Here is a 22,017-nt window from a genome sequence, read left to right on the forward strand (position 1 = left end):
AATGATTGGCTTAGCTAAGTCGTGACTAAAAAATATGCAACAGTCAGGAGCTGAAAAATGAGTATTATTTTAAAAAAAAAAAGTAAAACTGTACTTTTTTTCCATACACAGGACGAGACCAGGCAGCAGGAGGATCGGGAAAATGCCAGGCAGGAGGAGGACAGGGTGAGTGGCTTGGAGGAGGCTGCAGGCCCAAGTATCTTGGACGTGTTGGCAGGCCCAAGTGGCTTGAACGTGGTGGCAGGCCCAAGTGGGGCGGATGAGGTGGCAGGCCCAAGTGGGTTGGACGAGGTGGCTGGGCGAAGTACCAGATGTCAGGTGTCTCCTCTTCGCCTGCGTCCGAGAAGGCAGGTGAGGGATACAAGGGTGCGTGACGCCTCACTAGCCCTCATTTGGGACGCCCATGCAACCCTTCAACAGCCTCCCACTGCTCAGGAGGGATTTGTGACGGTGGTTTTGGCCAAAATGTCCGAAATGACAGTAGACCAGCGCCTCCTCTTTGAGGGACTCCTCATCACCCTCGCAAATCAGGGGGTGAGGGGTCTTCTCACGGAGGACACTGTCATTTGCCGCCATCCCCATCCTCACACACCACATAACTCCCAAGCTCCCCCACCTTCTTCTTCTCCTGCTCCTTCTCAAGCTCCCCCACCTTCTTCTTCTCATGCTCCTTCTCAACCTCCCCCACATTCTTCTTCTCCTGCTCCTTCTCAACCTTCCCCACCTTCTTCTTCTCATGCTCCTTCTCCACCTCCCCCACCTTCTTCTTCTCATGCTCCATCTCAACATTATTCTTCCTCTTCTTCTCCTGCTCCTTCTGAACATTCTTCTTCCTCTTCTTCTCCTGCTCCTTCTGAACATTCTTCTTCCTCTTCTTCTCCTGCTCCTTCTGAACATTCTTCTTCCTCTTCTTCTCCTGCTCCTTCTCAACATTCTTCTTCCTCTTCTTCTCCTGCTCCTTCTGAACATTCTTCTTCCTCTTCTTCTCCTGCTCCTTCTCAACATGCTTCTTCCTCTTCTTCTTCTACTACTCCTCCTCCTTCTACTGCTCCTCCTCCTTCTACTGCTCCTTCTACTACTCCTCCTCCTTCTACTCCTCCTCCTTCTACTGCTCCTCCTCCTTCTACTGCTCCTTCTACTACTCCTCCTCCTTCTACTACTCCTCCTCCTTCTAATGCTCCACCTCCTTCTACTACTCCTCCTCCTTCTACTACTCCTCCTCCTTCTAATGCTCCACCTCCTTCTACTACTCCTCCTCCTTCTAATGCTCCACCTCCTTCTACTACTCCTCCTCCTTCTAATGCTCCACCTCCTTCTACTACTCCTCCTCCTTCTACTGCTCCTCCTCCTCCTCCTCCACCTCCTCCTCCACCACCGTCGGCTACTCATCCTCCACCACCTTCGTCTACTCCTCCTCCTGGCATGAGTACTACCCCTGTGGCACCACCTCCAGCCAGGCAGAAGAGGAAGGCTGCTGAGAAGGCTGCAGAGAAGGTCAAAGAGCAGGCTGCAGGGAAGCCACCAAGGAAGGCCTTGAAGAAATCAAGAAAGTGACTCCCTTACTTCCATGTGGTGTACCAGAGTTCAGGCTGCTATAGTACCACAACCTGGTGACATCTGCCTGCCCTGCTCCAGTTTGTGACCTCGGGGAGTCCAAGACCTTGATGCGTTCCTTCCTGAATGAACCTCTCAAGTCCCCATTTTGGCCTCCAACTGCTCACCAGTCACATCAGGCCACACCTGGCTGTGCACAAATGGCAGCAAGCTCTCCAGTGCTGACTTTTGCATACTTAATTTATTTTTATAACCAAAATAAATGGTAAATTTTTATTTTACAGTTCATACTTGTCCTTGTATTTTTTTGATTTACAATTTTGCTTGTGAGAAGGCACGTTATTTTTTAAAATAAATTGGATATAAGGTGTAATTTGAAAGGGACAGATGAGATAAGACAAAGCAATAAGGTTTCTATGGGGGGAACTTGACATTACAAAAAAATAAAAGGATTTGCATTTTTGTGAACTTTAAAATTAAGGTGAATATTAAGAGCAGGATTTAAAACACAGGACCAAAATAAGGTGAGAATATTTTCAAAAAAAAATATTGAGATCAGTAAGAAAAAGGTTCCACCAAATTTTAAGGAACTCTGTGTGAATATCCTAAAAAAAAGAAAAAAATAATATTGCTGTTTTGTGCCCTTACAAAAAATTGTGTAAAGCGCTGCAAATAAACGATGAAATAATGTTGGAAGCGACACGAATGTGCTATCTCCATTCCAAACGCTAGTTTTACCTATGTTGTTCTCCAGTGTCTAAGTTTTTGACAGGTTTCTTAGCATACACACGACCGAGTTTCTCGTTTAAAAAACAGCCCGATGAAGAACTCGTCGAGCCAAAATCCACTCCCATCGAGAAAATAGAGAACCTGCTCTCTATTTGCTCGACGAGTTCCTCGGCGGCTCCATCGGGCCGAAAATGTACACACGACAGAGTTTCTCGACAGAATCCGGCTCTTCACCGAGATTCTCGACGAATTCTGCCGAGAAACTCTGTCGTGTGTACGGGGCCTTAATGTTGCAAGGTTTATGGACTGTTTGCTTTATTTTTGCTTGTTTTGTGAGTCCAAAAAAAGTCTGTTACTTTTACAAGTGTCTGGCTGGTGATCTCAAGCACGTCATATTCCAAAACTCTATGAAAAGCCAAAAACAAACTTTTGCCTTCAAATATAATTTAAGAAATGTATTTCTAGATCTGACATATTTAGGTCAGTAGCAGGTCATAAAGATAAAGTCAGCCTGTGGAAACTGCTAAAAAACTGTGCAGACCCATCTAAACAGAAGGTTGGAGTGTCTATAGAGCTGTGTGTGACTCCCCCATTACACGTAAGGCTGGTGTGAGTATGGGACTGTGTGTCACCCAGTCCATCTACATTCTACACAGAAGGTTGGAGTGTGTATGGGATTGTATGCAGTGCATCCCATCTACACAGAAGTTTGGATTATGTATGTTACTGTGTGTGACCCACCCTATTACACAGGAAATTTGAGTGTGTATAGGACTGTGTATTGTATGACCCATTCAATCCACACAAAAGTTTGGATTGTATATGGGACTGTGTGTCAACTACCCTGGTTTACATAATGGTATTGTGTGTGACCCAACCCATCTACTCAGAATTTTGAGTGCGTATGGGACTGTGTGTGATTTATACTCTGTGGGCCAGATCCACAAAGCAGTTATGCTGGCGTATCTATTGATACGCCGCGTAACTACTAGGTTGCTCCGGCGTATCTTTGTTTTTTATCCACAAAACAAGATACGCCTGAAGCTGGGTTAGATCCGACTGGCGTACGTCTTAGTACGCCGTCGGATCTAAGGTGCATATTTACGCTGGCCGCTAGGTGGCGCTTCCGTCGATTTCCGCGTTGAGTATGCAAATTAGCTAGATACGCCAATCCACAAACGTACGTCCGGCCGGCGCATTTTTTAACGTTGTTTCCGTAAGGCTTTTTCCGCCCCTGCTATATGAGGCGTAGCCAATGTTAAGTATGGACGTCGGGCCAGCGTTGAATTTTCCGTTGTTTACGTCGTTTGCGTAAAACGTTCGCGAATAGGGCTTTGCGTAGAATGACGTTCACGTCGAAAGCATTGGCTTGTTGCGGGTTAATTTCGAGCATGCGCACTGGGATACCCCCACGGACGGCGCATGAGCCGTTCAAAAAAAACGGCGATTACGTGGGGTCAATAGGAATTACCATAGAACACGCTCCCATCTCATCCATTTGAATTGCGCGCCCTTACGCCGACACAGTTACACTACGCCGCCGTAACTTACTTTGAGGATATGGAAATTACGCTGTAAGTTACGGCGGCGTAGTGTATCTGAGATACGCTACACCGGACGTATAGATGCGCCAGGGTACGTGGATCTGGCCCTGTATGTTGGAGTATGTATAGAACAATGTGTGATCTACTCCCTCTACACAGAAGGTTGAAGTATGTTTGTATTAAACTGTGTGTAACCCACCCCTCTGAACAAAAGTTTGGAGTGTTTATGGGACTGTGTATGGCCCACCTCTGCATAGAAAGTTGGTTGCATTATCTGACTGTGTGTGACCTACTCCTCTGTACAGAAAGTTGGAGTATGTATGGAACTGTGTGTAACGTAACCAGCCCCCTCTGCACAGAAGGTTGGAGTGTGCTTGGAGCTGTGTGTACCCCCACCACTTCTGCACAGTTATGAGGGACATATGAGACAATGGGGGTTTTACGAAATGGTATTTACGAAAGGCAAATCCACTTTGCACTACAAGTGCAAACTACAAGTGCAAAGTGCACTTGAAATTGCACTGAAAGTGCACTTGGAAGTGCAGTCGCTGTAGATCCGAGGGGCATATGCAAGGAAAATAAAAAACAGCATTTTAGCTTGCGCATGATTGGATAATAAAATCAGCAGAGCTTTACCTCATTTCAGATCTACCCCTCAGATTTACAGCGACTGCACTTCCAAGTGCAATTTCAAGTGCACTTTGCGCTTGTAGGGCCAGATTCACGTAGCTCAGCGGATCTATAGATCCGCTCGATCTACGTGAATTAAGATCCGCTCCCGCAAGTTTAGGAGGCAAGTGGCTAATTCACAAACCACTTACCTCCAAACTTGCGACGGCGGATCCTAAATCCCCCAGCGGAATTCAAATTCCGCGGCTAGGGGAGTGTCATATTTAAATCAGGCGCGTTCCCGCGCCGATTTAAATGCGCATGCGTCGTCCGGGGAATTTCCCGGCGTGCATTGCTCCCACTGACGTCACTAGGACGTCAGTGGTTGCGACGTGAGCGAGACTTGCGACGCGCGTGTTCGTGAATCGGCGTACGCAAACGACGTAGGAAAATTCAAATTCGACGCGGGAACGCCGGCTATACTTAACATTGGCTGCGCCTGATAAAAGAAAGGGTAAGTATACGACGGAAAACCGCTACGGAAACGACGTAAAAACAATGCGACGGGTCCGCGTACGTTCGTGAATTTGCGTATCTCGCTGATTTACATATTATTTATCGTAAATCAGCGGGAACGCCCCCGGCGCCATTTTTAAATTTAAAAAAAAGATCCGACAGTGTAACACAGTGTAACACTGTCGGATCTAGCCCTATCTATGCGTATCTGATTCTATGAATCAGGCGCATAGATAGGACCAGTTTACGTCAGAGATACGATGGTGTATCTGTAGATACACCGTCGTATCTCTTTGTGAATCTGGCCCGTAGTTTGCACTTGTAGTGCAAAGTGGATTTTCCTTTTGTAAATAACCCCCAGTGTGTCTCACTCCCTGTGTACAGAAGATTGGAGAATGTTTGAGCTTGTGTGTGACCCACCCTCTCTGCACACAGGATTGGAGAATGGAGTATGTATGGGATTGTGTGTGACCCACCACCTCTGCATAGCATGTTAAAGTGTGCATGGAGCTGTGTGACAGGCAAGCAACCTAAATGACTAAGTCCTATAGTATATGAATACAAATAAAATATAAATACTGGCAAATGTAGAGGAAGAACGTATCCTCCCAGTTGTACACATAAGCATTAGCTGTGGTTTATAATTGTATTGGGGCCATGTAGACATACATTATTTACAGATAAGCAACCAAAATTAGCTGCTAGAATGCTAATCTTGGCATGAATGATAGAAATTAACCCCCCTGGCGGTATTCCCGAGTCTGACTCAGGGTTACATTTCTGTGCTGCGATCGGTAACCCCGAGTCAGACTCAGGCTCGCCTTGCTGAATCCACAACTAGAAAACAGCGATAATAAGTTATAATCACTTGCAGAATTGTGCAATAGCGATTTGTGGGGAAATGCGTCAAAAAAAAATAAGTAAGTAATGACAGCGACAATTCTGCAACTGAGCACATTTCAGTGATTTTGAGTTGATTACATTATTGAATAATTTTTATTATAATTATATCATTATTTGTTATAATTATTTATTATATTATAATTTATAATTTTTTTTTTTTTAAATATCATACCCAGTATGCCTACTAGACTCTTGTTTGGACAGATTTAAGTGAGTTATTCCTAAGAATTACAGGCCTACAGTATAAAACGCCAAATTTCCTTGCAAATAATGGTACCGCTTTCAGCACCTTTTTTTCTGAAATAATCATACCGCCAGGGAGGTTAAAAACCAGTGACACATGGGAACAATATCTATGTTTCTGCTTTACACAAACGTATGAGAACCAGTCACTGTTAGCTATTTTAAACTACCTGAATATCCCATCTTGAATTATATAAATAGTAACACAACAGAGCTGTGAATCTCCCACCCCTTTCGTAATAATTATAACACCTCCAGCTGCCAATAGAATACACACCCAAGTGCTTGCAAATATCATACAAGTATAAATATCAGCATTAGCTTACAATTACACACAAATACAAATATTAAATAATTACAAAATGTAGGTATAAATCAGAACACATATGAAGTTCGGTGAAATGATCTGTAAAGCTCAAATCAAAATATTAATATAACAAGTCTTCTATATCTGGTGAGCCTTTGATTATATTATTGCATAAAGTTTTGAATAGATGGTGATCCCTTTTAATAATAGAATGTGAGTGTAATACTATGAGATTAAAGTTCTAATAGTTTTGGGAGATATTGCACTATGGAGATTTTTTTTCTTTTTAAATGTTATTCCCGAGTCATGGACCAAGGAGAGTGGTGAAGGAGTGAATTTCTATCATTTGTATAATTTCTGATTTATCACTGAATCTTGAAATTATTTTAAATTTGTATTTGTATGTAGTTGGAAGCTATTGCTGATATTTATATTTGTATGGGTCTTGAATTATACCAGTGAAGTCACATTTTGCATGAGTTGCTGGTTGTCCAGTATTTTCTCCCTCTTCTAACAGAATTTAAAATTAAAATTCACATGAAAAAAAGTAAATATTGTAGATGTTCATTGTCAAAAAGGGCAATAATCTGCTGTATATCGTACACCTGGCTCATGACCTCTATTCACATATTCAAGTACCAACTTACCCATAGTTTACAATGATCACAGGATCAGATCAGATCTCCACTAACCCTACACCCCAAACAATGCTTATTGGGGCTCTTTCCTGATGCAGATGCTTATAAAAACACGACAATGTTCTTGCACAAGACTTTATTTACTACACGGAAAGTAATAACTCACAATTAGATGCAAGCCCTCCCTCCATACTTCGGTCCTGGCTTTTAGAAATCGACATTTCTAATCTCTATAAAAAGCTATTTACATTCACAGGGCTGCCCCTCTATACTGTATATAACACAAATTATTTGGTTGCCATGTGTGTATGATCCCTCACTTAATTCTGTGGGATGTGAATAAAGTCTTCTATTACGCTTTTTTTTTATTTTTTTTACACTGTCACCCCATGGTAACCAGCAATTAAGTTGCCATTACTGACTCTGAAATCCTTTGTTTTCTGCTACCCTGTTATCTTACTTTTTGGGAGTTTCACAGATTTATAAAATCATCATATTATTAGGATATAGAGAACGTTTACAAGTGCTGGTCACTTTCAGTTTCACACATCTGCACCACCTTACATTAAAAGGAAAGAAGGCGTTTCCACTTAACAATAGGAGCAATATGACTACCCAATAGTAACTGTGACCTCGGCTATGGGTGGGTTTAAATGTGCAGTCAAAGTGCCATATCACACCCCTTCAGTTTCATTACTGTGGTCTGTCTGGTTTGTTGGTGAGGAATTGAAGATGACATATCATTTCCCTATCCTCTGCCTTGTGGCAGTGGCATTATGTGAAGGTAAGTGAGCATTTATTTTATATTTTACAGAAATATTTTTATTTGTATCATATTTTTTGTGTTTAATTATGGTCATAATAAAACATGTTTTATCTTGCACAGAAAATTTCAGTAATTATTTTGACCTGTTTTTAATGTCTTTTAATTGAACAATGAAAAACTTTTTCTAAATGAGAAAAGGGATAATAATCAACAAAGGTGTTCAAAATTAATTTTCTCTTATCAACAAATCTGAACTTTAATGACATAGTATTAAATAATATTTATAATTTTTTTTATGGCTTTTATCACTTTTTTTTATAAATGTCAGTGTTATTTATGATTTTTTATGACTTTTTTTTTACTTTTTAGGCAATATAATATATTTTACATTTCCATACTTCTAACGGTATATGTGTTACCTTCAAAAAGCCATTCCATTTCTACAATAACTACAGCCAAATGTTTTGAGAATGACACAAAAATAATTTTCACAAAGTCTGCTGCCTGAGTTTTTATGATGGCAATTTGCAGATTGTCACGGAGAGTCCCTCTTTGCCATAAAAATGATATCCCCTGATCTAATCCCATAAAAAATATTTCCACTACATTTGTGAAGGAGGCTTCAGGGCGCCCAAGAAAAGTCCAGCAAGTGCCAGGACTATCTCGCACAGTTGACTCAGCTGTGTGATCGGGGCACCACCCATGCAGAGCTTGCTCAGGAATGTCAACAGGCAGATGTGAGTGCATCCACACACACAGTGAGGTGAAGACTTTTGGGGGATAGACTGGTGTCGAGAAGGGCAGCAAGGAAGCCACTTCTCTCCAGGAAAAACATCAGGGACAGACTGATATTCTGGAAAAGGTACAGTGACTGGACTGCTAAGGACTGGGGTAAAGTCATTTTCTCTGAGGAATCCCCTTTCCGATTGTTTGGGGCATCCAGAAAAAAATTTGTCCGAAGAAGAAAAGGTGAGCGCTACCATCAGTCCTGTGTCATACCAACAGTAAAGCCACCTGAGACCATGTGTGGGGTTGCTTCTCAACCAAGGGAGTGGGCTCACTCACAATGTTGCTTAAGAGCACAGCCATGAATAACGAATGGTACAAAAACATCCTCCGAGAGCAACTTCTCCCTACTATCCAAGAACAGTTTGGTGACGAACAATGGCTTTCCAGGGAGCACCTTGCCATAAGGCAGTGTTTCTCAATTCCAGTCCTCAGGCCCCCCCAACAGGTCAGGTTTTCAGGATTTCCCTCAGATGAAAAGGCTGTGGTGATTACTAAGGCTGTGAAACTGATCAAATCACCTGTGCAAAATAATGGAAATCCTGAAAACCTGACCTGTTGGGGGGGCCTGAGGACTGGAATTGAGAAACACTGCCATAAGGCAAAAGTGATGACTAAGTGGCTTGGGGAACAAAACGTCAACATTTTGGGTCCATGGCCAGGAAACTCCCCAGATCTTAACCCTTTAGCTGCCAGGCCCTGTGCTTCATTTTGTACACTCAGGTGGCCAGACCATTTTTGCAATTTTTCCTTTGCTTTTTTATGTTTCACTTATAGCTTTCAGAGTTTGTACATTTTCTGAAAGCAGATGACTAGTAGAATAAAAAAAGGTGCTACTGATTTCTAAGATCCCACAATATTTGCGCAAATCGAGGGATCGAAATGTCAATAAAAGCCTTTGACACTTATGAAATGCTTTTAATTATACCTCAGTATACCATAGTAACATTTGACAAAAAGATCTAAAAACACTAAATTAGCAGCCTTCGCGAAAATGTATATTTGCATCATTCTCAAAATGTATGGCCACGGCTGTACAAATACAGTATTGAATAATATTTTACATGAATGGCAATGCACATACACCACCATGTTACTGTGCGTCTTGGTAACAAGTGCTTTAGCGATTTACTGTTTTGCAGCATTCCAAAGATATGATCCAGCTGTTTTTATGACAATGACATTTGTGAACCAATGCCTAAGGCTATAAGGTTAGAGGAGGCAGCACTAAGCCTCAAAATTTACAAATTGGCTCAACATTTTCTTTGATTTGTTTACCTATTCTGGTAATTTTATGGACATTTGTTTCTATATCTGAAAACATTTGTAGGGAATGTTGAAAAGAGTTAGAAGACTTATGGTTTAGGAAACGTAATATCCTATCTCCATTTTTGGTGGTCTACACATTTGAAAAGCAATTCAGAAAATTAAACTCCCATGCTGATTCAATAGAAAATTCTGGCATATGTTTAATATATATGTTTAATATATATATAGACAATAGGGGCAGACATTTCCTAAAGGGTGCCATTATTTAAATTTCCCTGGAGAATCATGTTATCATGTTATCAAAAAAATGACAAATTGTGCAAAATGATTGCTTTACTATGACAAATATATTCATTATTAGGATTTCAAAATTAAACAGCATGTAATTAAGAAAACATTGTTTAGTTTAGCTAGAGTAGGGAAAGCTTCAACCCCCCAGCAAGTTGTTTCTTGTTTCCTATGTACAGCTGTGGAGATTTCATTTTGCTTCTTCTCCTGAAGACCCCAAAAATAGGAGAAAATCTCTCCAAAGTGAATAGAAATCTCCTATTAGAGAGTTTCCACAGGTATTCTTATTGATGGATTTTCCCTCACATATTGCTCTGATGAGAACTCAAATTGTTTGGATTTCCCCTCACTGTCTGTATTGGTGACATTGGCCATCTGGACATATAGAAGGTTGCTCCTCAGTGGACATGGACAGCAATAAAACTTAAGTGTCTAATCCTCTTTATCAAAAAATAAAAATTCACTGTTGTATTACAAACTTGAGATCTGTTTAACCTACCAAATTGTAATTCTGTGCAGCCACTCTTGGGATCCTAGATTAGTCAGTGGTGCTCCAGATGAGTAAATACGAGAAAAAGAGGCATAAAAAGCCATGAGAGCAATCCTTCTAAGAGCATCATTCAGTTGAAAGTATAGCAAAAAGTGTAGTAAGTGTATACTTACATTCATAAGGCTGCTGGATATCCATCTTAGGGTCAAGCAACCTATTTCAGCACATGTGGAGAATATTACCAGGGTTTTCCAGAGATTTTTGCACTGTGTTAGGCTTCAATCAGACTAAGTGAAAAGAGGTAGAGGCTCCTAAATGGAACCCTAAAATGTGTGGTCAGCAAAAGGCGTCCATTAAATAAAAAGGTGCTTGCAAGTGGATTCTTCAGGAAGGTCAGTATTTATTGACAAAGTGGCTACTTTGTCAGGATAATTATATTTATTAAAATTCTATATCACAATAAAGTTCTTTCCCAACGAAAACTAACATTTTTTAAGGGCCCATTTACACCACTGTGTGTTTGGCTGCTCAAGGTAGCGCAGTCCAGTGCATTGACAGGGCACTTTGCCTGTGTATTATGTGTTCAGTTTACACCACCATGCTGCAGTGGTGTGCTCAAAAAAAAAGTATGATATGCTGCATTTTTTGGGTCAATGCACATTGGACTTAAAAAAAAAGGCCAGTTCCCTTGGCAGAAAAAAAAGGTTCATATAGAGCATTTTTGTACGCGTGTTGAGGAGCGTTTTCTATTTTTCTGCCAGAAAATTTCTCTCAAAATCGCAAACCAGAAGGTTTTTTTGTCTGCCTCTAAACGATGAGCTTTAAAAATTCCCCTAAACGTTCTAATGTCCATGGACATATAGCAGAACATTGAGCTGCTTCTAAGGCAAAACACAACTCCTGTAGAAGCAGCTTTTTTTAAGTCCTCTGTGCATGGATGCTTAGGCAGCACAGCATGTATGCACTACACCACTTGACAACATGCTTTTTGGTGCATAATGATAAACACAATGTCAGTTTGTGGCATTTCAATAAAGTTGATGCATTGTAATTGGCGCATTGCCCTGTTCACTTTTACAGAGCATACCAGCAGCCTTGGTTTTATGTGGTCGATTGGTGTGAACAAGCCTAGAATCATAGTTAGGGAGGACCTCCATGGCTCAGTCACAGCAACTCTATATCTTTTAGGCTCCATTGGTGACTTTTTGCTGATGTAGTTGGTCTCAGTTGCCTCAGACTTCATCCAATCAGGCCATATTGTCATTTTGCTACAGGTGGAATCCCTTGTTATTAGTTTATTCTATATTATATAGTAGTGGTCTCCAAACTGTGTCCCGTGGGATGGATGTGGCCCTTTGCTTGCATTTTTCTAGCCCTTGGGACACTATTTCCACCCAATAATACAAGGTACCATTCCTCCCACTGACACCAATGATGGAGAACTGTTCCTCTGCTGAGTCCAGGCCCTATTCCTTTCACCAACACCAATGATGGGGCACGATTCCTTCCACCAAGAGCAATGATGGGGCACTTTGCCTCCCACTGATACCAATGAGGCTGCACTATTCCTCCCTGTGACACCAATAATGGTGCAATATTCGTCCCACTGATGCCAACAATGGGGCACTATTCCCCACCAATGACACTTAAGATGGGGTTCTGTTCCTCCTCCCACTAACCACCATGTCTGGGGCATTGTCTACTCCCATTGACACCGGGACATTTTCTACTTCTATTGGCCACAATCCAGCCTCCCTAAAGTCTGAAGGACAACAAACTGGCCCTTTGTTTTTATAAGTTTGGAGACCCTTGTTATAGGCAAATGAAGGCGCATTACTTGAAATTGTGACATTTGAACAAAATGCCTGGTGTAGCCTGGACATTTGCAACTAAAGAGATACTGGTAGTTTCCTATATAATTTTGCCAGCAGCCAAACACAACTAAAATTATTTTGTTTTCGAGGCTTTTGCCTTTAAGTAGACTATTCATGGGTCAGTTAATGCTGCAAAATCAGCCACCTTAGACCTCATTTTAATTAATTACTTCATGTTTCATCTGTCAATTTATCCGAAGGATTTTGTTTCTGATAATTATGTCTTATCTTCATAAAATATTATATAGATAGCAAGTAACACTGGCTCAGTTGTTTTTCGACATTTCCAACTTCATGACATTGGTATACTATGCTATGCTTATTTCTACAGAGCTGCTAATGAAGTCCATGTAATATCAAAGATAGGGTACATTATACTTTAACCAGGCCATAACTTTAATCTACACACTGTAATTATCTACAGTACATTTTATTTTCACACGTATGACAGTCACAGTGTTAAAATGTCTCCTTGACTAAAAGCCATCATTGTTTTAATAATTACTCATAGTTAAATACTGTCACTGTTCTTACATTTTTTTATTTGGTTTTATATTTCCAGGTCTTTCCAGAGGAGCTTTCCACCAGAGTTCATCAGTAATCACTGTAAGAAAAGGAAGTCATGTTATGCTGAATTGCTCTATAGATATTTCAGAACTTAACCATTATTCCTTATATTGGAATATTAACAATACAAAAGGACAACAAATAGAAACATTTAATGTCACTCCAACAAGTAATCTTGCTAAGTTATCACTGGTGATTGAAAAAGCCCAAATAGTTGACAATGGAATTTACAACTGTTCTATCACAAAAACTTTACCACCTCCTTCAAAGATTTTTTATGGTCCTTTAATCCAGCTCCTTGTTCAAGGTAAGATAAATGTGTAAAGGGGTGGGAGGGGGGGGGGTGTTAATCTCTCTTGAAGTGTTCCAAGTTTGGTCTGTATTCTCTGTGATTGGTGGATTTCCCTAGTCAAGAGAGAGCATGTGTTGTGTGTGTTGGCTCAGTTGAGAAAAGCCTTGGGGATAAGAAGTCATGTCTATAGAGCTGGCAAGTTGTCATGTAGCTGTAAGAGTATGGCAATGATGGCTACATTGCCCCACAGGTCATTAAACATCTGAGGTGAGGAACATAAATCTTTGGGCCTCCATGTAAAGTAAAAGTAAAAAGGAAGCATTTGTATGAAAACTAAAGTACTCTTGGAAATGCTTGGTATCGGTATCGGGACAACCCTACTTTTTATAAATACACGTACAATACAAGTTGTAATGGTGCAAAAGCTTAATATACTTTTCTTCTTCTTTTTATCGTTAGCTCCCCCAAAAATGGTTGTATATCCTGCTTCAAGTGGTGAACATGAAGTCACTGTAGTGTGCAGTCTGTTTGAATTGTATCCAGAAGAAATAAGTGTAGCGTTGGAAACGACTTGTGAAAAAGTTCTAAAGCCAGTGAAAAACTCAACAATTGTAAAAAATGTAGATGGGTCTGTTAATGCTACCTATGAGTTCTGGATGAATATTACCAGCTGTTCCAATCATCCATCAGTGACCTGTGAGGCTAATCATGTTACTGGTGTGGTCAAACATACAACCAGTCTTACCACATATACTTGGAAAAATTACCCTACGCCCACAAGCACAGGTATGTTATGTACAATAACCCAATTTAATTAGCATATTCTTAAATCTGAAAATTATATGCTGTAACTACATTTTCATATGATGTTATTATCAAACTATGACTAGAAGACTTGCGGTTTATTATGTAAAACAGCTTTCTTTATTAGTGAACATTTCATTATCTCCTACAACTAATAAGTCAATGTGCCAAAATTTGATTTATCTAAATTATTACAAATTAAATAAAATCTAGGAACTCTTATTTTGAATTTGAATTGCAATAAAGTAAAAGATGGACTGTTTCACTGGTCAGTTGTGGCTCTTTGGAAGGCTGCTAGGCAAGCTATCGTCACCCAAATGAACCAAACCTGTAATTTAGGTCCCCTTCACATTTGTCAAATATGATGAGGCATGTTAAAGGGCACTATGTTGCACATTTACGTGTTGCATTAAGGTATGTTGGGGTATTACTTTTTTTGGCATGGGCCAAAAAAATTAGACATGATGCACCACAACTCATGCTATTGCAGCCTTCTATAGTGTGTCGGGGAGCTGTTCTAAAATGAGTCATGCATATGTGAAAGGGGTCAAAAAGATCATGTTACCCTCAAAGTCATATGAAAGAGCCACCCCTTCCCATCTATAATAGGTTTGTGAGGGGCTACCAATGTCATTTTAGTGACATCATATCTAGCAGCCCTGCAAAAAAGGATTGACAGTGACCATTAAATATGGTCAACTTCAATGCATTTCAAAATTCCAATTCCACAAAATTTGATCAAATTTGGGTAACATTTTTATTTTCCTGTGACATATGGTTACATGTTATTTTTCTGTTGCATCTGTTGCTTGATACCAGATGTGTGCACCTGTATAATTATTTTAGCCAACCACAAAGTGACGTTTCCATACTAAGCAGAAAGGCTAAGAATATTAACAGGGTGAACCAAACTGCACAATCACTGTTCTAAAAGAACTAACCGTTTCAATAGTTAAACTCTATTTCTAATATACTGTTACCATGAAAAATAAGTGATCAATTACAATGTATGTGAAAATCCACATGTTTAACTGAAACTAAAGAATAGCCAGGCATTAGCTTACTAAAGAATGGATGGACAGACTCCAATTTAGACTAGCCCATCAGGGGACTGGAAGATGGTCCCTTCCAAATTGATCTGTCGATTTGTTTTTGTGTGTGCTGTTTAAAGGGGTTGTAAAGGTAAATGTTTTTTCACCTTAATGCATCCTATGCATTAAGGTGAAAAAACATCCGACGGTAACGCCTATCCCCCCGAACCCCCGTTTTACTTACCTCACCCCTCGAAAGTCCCGCGCGCGTCCACGTGATCCTCTTCGGTTCCCAGACTGGCCGTTGATAGGCTAGGCTGGATGGATTGATAGCAGCGCAGCCATTGGCTGGCGCTGCTGTCAATCACATCCGATGATGCGGCGCACCGGGGGTCGGGGCCGAGTGATACAGTCATTGGCTATGCCCACCACTGTATCACGGGAGCGTGCCCGCAAAAGCTTTCTACCATGCAAGCTCGCTCGCATGAAGGTGGAAAGCTCTTACGAGGAGGAGCCGAGACAGCCGCCGAGGGACCCCAGAAGACAGGATTCGGGGACACTCTGTGCAAAACGAGCTGCACAGTGAAGGTAAGTATAACATTTTTTAACTTTAGTGTTCCTTTAAAGGCAAACTATGATAGATTTAAGTCAATATATAAAAATACTAGTAGCCTGAAATTTGTTTGTGGGAGGTTGCTATAAATAGATTAGAGAGTCTTTGCCTATGTGAAGACGGGGTGTGCGACTTTCCTCCAATCAGCTGTATTGGCTGTATGCCCAGACATCACTGCAGTGGTAAACAAGAAGAGAAAATCTCTTAACATGATCTGAACTTTCTAAAGAATTTCTAAAGAATATATAAAGCTGAAGACAGCAGATATACATGTAAAACTTATGTAGGGAGATTTTTTTCATCCCTGTGTATCATCTGAGGCTGTTCACTTCACTTCACTGTGTATATGTAATGCCGCATACACACCATCACTTTATGTGATGAAAAAAAACGACACTTTCTGTGAAGTAAAAAATGACGTTTTTGAAACTTCAATTTTCAAAGACGAAGTTGCATACACACCATCGTTTTCTCACAATGATCTTGCAAAGTGAGGTTACGTTCCACCACGTTTTACCATTGAAGCTCGCTTCATAAGTAGCTTCTGGGCATGCGTGGATGAAAAACCGTCATAGAAAACGACGTTTTTTGCTACACACGGTCAATTTCTGTGAAGTAAAAAGTGCACTTTTGAAAAACGACACATAAAATTGAAGCATGCTTCAATTTTTTTTGGTCGTTTTTTACAAGACATAAAACGACGTTTTCCCCCACACACAGTCAATTAAAGTGACGTTTTTAAAAACGTCATTTTTTTTCATCACATAAAGTGATGGTGTGTACGCGGCATAAGGGTTTACATCCACTTTAATAGCCGCAATGACTTCTGTTGTCAAGATGGGACACTCCAGTCGTTCACGGTGGGTTTGTGAGTGTTGGAAGGGTAATTTGTGAAAAAAGGGAATCAGCAGCAGTATGGTCAAAATTATGGTTGGGTAAATATAATTTAGCAAGATTTGAGCGGAATGTATGTAACATTTTGACAGGGTACTTGTGTATGACTCACGGTTTAGTTAAGTCGCACAGATGTCACAGGTTTTTTCAGTGAGCATAAGGTTCAAACTAATAGGGTATCTGGTTTGTTGTGATTTGTGATTTACATATTAATTTATCTGCAGTCAGTGAGAAACAGGTCGAATTCTAAGCAGACTTTTTGGAATGCATCATGACACAGATTGAAGTCATTTTGTAATGAAGGAGCTTACGCTCGCATTTGAGAAATTAAGCTTGCCGGATAAGCGTACCTCGAATTATGGGCTTCCCAAAGAGTGAGAGGGGAAATATCTGCAGAAGTGTTATTAATAAGATAGTCATTAAGAGCATGTTTAACCACTTCCATACAGGGCACTTACGCACCTTCCCGCCCAAGCCAATTTTCAGCTTTCAGCACTGTCGCACTTTGAATGGCAATTGCGCGGTCATGCTACACTGTACCCAAACAAAATTGGCGTCCTTTTTTCCCCACAAATAGAGCTTTCTTCTGGTGGTATTTGATCACCTCTGCGATTTTTTTTTTGCGCAACAACTAAAAAAAGACTGAAAATTTTGAAAATAAAATACGTTTTTATTTTTTTCTGTAAATTTTTTTGTAAATAAGTATGTTTTCTCTTTCAATTACGGGCACTGATATGGCGGCACTGATGGGCACCAATGAGATGGCACTGATGGACATCGATGAGGTAGTACTGATGGGCACAGATGAGGTGGCACTGATTGGCGGCGCTGGTATGCGGCACTGATGGGCACACATAGGCGGCACTGATGGGCACACATAGGCGGCACTGATGGGCGGCACTGATGGGCACTCATGGGCGGCACTGATGGGTACTCATGGGCGGCACTGGGCACTCATAGGCGGCACAGATTGGCACTCATGGGCGGCACTGATGGATACTTATGGGTGGCACAGATGGGCACTGATAGGTGGGCACTGGGCATGGATGGGCACTGTGGGGTGGCACTGATGGACACTGTGGGGTGGCACTGATGGACACTGTGGGGCGGCACTGATTTACCCATGTGTGCCAATCAGTGCCCATTTGTGGGCATGCGCCAAATTGATTCCGAGCATGCGTAGAATTTTTGTGCGTCGGAATTGGCTACACACGATTGGAATTTCCGACAAGAACTTTTGTTGTCTGAAAAATTGAGAACCAGCTCTCAAACAATTGTTGTCGGAAATTCCGACAGCAAATGTCCGATGGAGCATACACACAGTTGGATTTTCCGACAACAAGCTCACATCGAAGATTTGTTGTCACTTGTCGGAAATTCTGACCGTGTACGCAGCATAAGAAGGAAAAAAGAACTTGGTTTGGTTCTCCACATAACACCACTGTACCTAACTTGTGTGAATCAATTACATGAAAAAGATGGGAAAGAAATGATAATGGATGTTTATTAGGAGCATAATGTGATACAATGGTTACAGCAACATCAGAAATGTGCCCAATAAGAATGAGGTAGCAGCCTTCAGGATCTTTAATTTCAGGTGAAAGTACAAATGGAGTAGTACAGTGAATAGCTATAAGAACACCTTGTTGTTTAGTAGCTGCCGAGGCTGTATATAATTGTGTATAGGAGGAGCTGAAAAACGTAGGAGTAGATCGCTTAGTAAAATGGGTTTCCCGTAGGCAGAGAATGTGAATTTTAGCTGTGGCAAATGAACAGAATGTTTCATGCGTTTTTGTGGTATTTTAAGACCTTGGACATTTAGAGTCAAAATATTTAATGGGGCTATATTGGTAATATAAGGAGTTGCATAATAAAAACCTTAAGTTCTGACAGTAGGATCACATACAATTAAGTATATGGGGTAGGAAAAGGGAAAGGCTCGAAGAAAAGGAAACAAATTGACTCTCATTGAGCAGATATTACTAAGATTTGTAAAATAATAATGAGAGCTAATGGCTCAACAGAACAGCATACTGGGGGAGCGACAAGCAGTCCACCAGAGGCCAAAGAGCTACTGTCAGGAGCCCACATAATAATGGGGATCCAAGGGTAGCAAACTGGAGGCGCAAAGACACCACCAAAGGGAACACTGCCAACAATAAAAAGTAATACAATAGAAATTATACCATTGTCCCTATGTCCCAAAAAGTTCCATACCCATCAATGTGTCATAAGAAAACATATGAAGAGGGATGGAATGGATGGGGTAAGGTGTATACAAGTGTAGCATTACCCCCGGAGGAGCTGCTGGTTGTTTTGGGTGGCACATTTACCTCATGGCTCCTCCAAATTCCTAGGGGTGAATGATGCGTATTGCATTTAGTAGAAGTAAAGGAATGTCCACAACAGGTGCTCTTTGCTGTGCTCTTTATTACCCAGCCGGATAAAAACAATAACTTGTAGTGAGGAAAGTAAAGTTGAAGAAGAAAGAGAACAGCAGATTCAGGCGTGATCATAGGGAAACACTTCTCTGCACCACTCCTGCCAGAGTGGGTTTAGCATACTCGGACAGGCCTCTCTCACTGACCTGGCAGCCGGAGTATCACTCGAACGTTTGTAGGATAAAGTCTCTGCCACAGACCCTCCTTGGTGAACTTGAACTTAGGGAAAAGTCTCTGCCACAGACCCTCCTTGGTGAACTTCAGAGAGACACCCCTGCCACAGGCCCTCTCTGATTTGGTAGTTACGGAGATAATCCTCTTTAGATGAGTTACACCTGGATCTCCTTCAACTTGTCACTCAGGTACCGACTGACAGGTGATCAATCCCTCAGTGTCCGGCTACCTTGATCCCCAGTGGTTTGTCAAGGCCCTTTTGGACCGCCGGCCTCTCAATGGTGCTCCTCAGACTGACTCTCCACCGAACAGAAAATACAACTTGGGATCCTCGAAGGTGGGAACCCAGTCGTTCACTGGGTCCCCGTCGCTGTTCAGATGCTCCGGGCCAACATGGTCCCAGAACCAGGAACACTGCGTGGCACGCAAGCCCCGGCCAGGTAGGCCAAAACACCAGGGCGCCGTGATGTAGTCACCCTAAAGGTGGGTGCCACACTCGAAGAAGAAAACCCAGAACCAATATGGATCCTTGGTAAGTGAAGCAAATTGAAAATGGAAAGCCCCATTGATAAGTGATTTCATGTCGCTGTAAAACTTGAAGTGGCTTAGAGATGGTGAGCTGAGATAGATCAGCAAAAAGTTGATAGGTATGACCCTGGAAAATCAGTGAATCTTTTGCTCTAGCTGCAGCTAGAAGTTGTTCCTTGGTATGGAAAAAGTGAAATTTGTTGATAATATCACGCAGTGGTCCATCAGCTTTGAGAGGTGTGAGGGCTCTATGAACCCTGTCCATCTCAATTAGTTCGACTGGTATGGAAGGCTGTAGTTCTTAAAATAGGAATAGCATAGTGGCTTGCAAATCAGTGACAGATTTATGTATTCCATGTATATGGATATTGGAATGGGGGCCCTATTTTATGAATCTTCCAAATGAGATTGAAGAACTAAGTTTTCCTCTTTGAGGTTTTCAAATTCAACTGCATAAGCATGATGTTTATTTTCAAGTACATCAACCCTCAGTTCAAGCTCTGCAGTGCGTTGGCCCAGTTCTCTGATTTCTCTAGTCAGACTGTCTGTAATATGATCTGAGGTATGTTTAAGGACTTTGTGAACCTTTTTTCAAATTGCCTCAGAAAAGAAGAATGAGCAGGGTCTGTAAAAGATGTAATTTTTCAAGTTTTCATGGATGAATCTGAGTCATATTCCCCCTGCGTTGCCAGATATGCCATAGAGCGCTGAGAGGATTTCACTGAGTGTGAGGTACCAGGGGGAGGGGATGCAGCTAGTGCCATTCTGACTGAAGACTGAGGCAGCACTTCTTTGTTGGTATTTGGCTTCATTTTCAGGCGAGAACTCCCAACAACCATTACATTAAGTGGCAGGGGTTAACAATATTTACCAGGTGAAGATGAGCTGGGACACGATATAATACGGCAGGAACGTCCCTTCACGAGCAGAGCTCTAAGCTGGCATGTTTGCTTAGTCAGGCTCCGCCCATGCACCTGTCAAATTACTTTTTTCAAAAAGAGTTAGAATAACCTGGAAAACATCTGAATTCCATGTTTCCAGTACAGACTGCTGAGTTCCAAGGGCCGGCATAAAGGTTGAACACGAGGGCCTTACAATCATTTAGTGCCGACCCATCCAACAATAAAACCTCTCCTTTTCACTTCCTCTATTAGAGGCAGTTGCTCTCAGCCAATTTAAGGGGATGCAATTCATTAAAGACTTTATAGAGCTGACAGAAAAAGACAGACCAAGTGCACATAAATGTATACAGGTAAGATGACAGCAGAATTCTTCATGCCTGGAGTTGTTCTATAAAGAGCAGAGAGATTGCTATATTAGGAAATATTTGTTTTCCCATAAATTGTGTTGTGATGTGGACCTGAAAAATAAAGTACTGTACAGAATGATAAAAAAAAAATCACATTTTGTTTTCCTGGTAACATCCTCAGTCATAATGTTCCATAACCTCATTTTAGATGCTGCTGTCCAAGATCTGCAACTAATTTTGTACACAATTGGCGGAGTCCTGATGTCACTGCTTCTGTTTTTCTTCTTCTACAGAACTGGTAAGATGTTTTAATATTTAAATTTGCAATAAGCATTCTGTGTTAAAAAGAAAATTGGGATTCTACAGAAATAATCTACCAAGAAAAATCACGCTTTTGATATCACCTTTCATGGAGTCTTCTGTGCTGCATTTGTGGTGAGCTTCAGCATAGTGTGGCAGCAGTAAACACTTTGGGGCAGATTCACGTCGATCTGCGGCGGCGTAACGTATGTCATTTACATTACACTGCCGCAAGATTTACGGGCAAGTGCTTGATTCACAAAGCACTTGCCTGTAAACTTGCGGCGGCGTAGCGTAAATCCGTCCGGCGTAAGACCGCCTAATTCAAATGGGGCGTGTATCATTTAAATTAGGAGCGTTCCCGCGCCGAACGTACTGCGCATGCTCCGTTTTGAAATTTCCCGCCGTGCTTTGTGCGAAATGACGTCGCACCGACGTAATTTTTTGAACGGCGACGTGCGTTACGTCCTTTCCTATTCCCGGACGACTTACGCAAAAAAATAATAATTTAAATTCGACGCGGGAACGACGGCCATACTTTAACATGGGACATCTAAAGATAGGCCAACAAATAGCAGCTGTAACTTTACGCCGGGAAAAGCCGACTA

At 41.3% G+C, this 22,017-nt stretch overlaps 1 protein-coding gene across 1 annotated transcript in view; it reads left to right on the forward strand.

The window, feature by feature from the left end:
- Positions 1–12,987: 12,987 nt before the first annotated feature.
- Positions 12,988–22,017, forward strand: part of LOC120930374 — a 36,836-nt gene continuing 27,806 nt past the window's right edge. The window contains exons 1-3 of the mRNA XM_040341566.1: positions 12,988–13,390; positions 13,835–14,161; positions 21,318–21,407. Coding sequence (XP_040197500.1) covers positions 13,144–13,390; positions 13,835–14,161; positions 21,318–21,407 — 664 coding nt within the window. The 5' untranslated portion in view covers positions 12,988–13,143. The remainder of the gene's footprint in view (positions 13,391–13,834; positions 14,162–21,317; positions 21,408–22,017) is intronic.

The sequence above is a fragment of the Rana temporaria genome, chromosome 3, assembly GCF_905171775.1.
Source record: "Rana temporaria chromosome 3, aRanTem1.1, whole genome shotgun sequence".
Classification (NCBI taxonomy): Eukaryota; Metazoa; Chordata; class Amphibia; order Anura; family Ranidae; genus Rana; species Rana temporaria.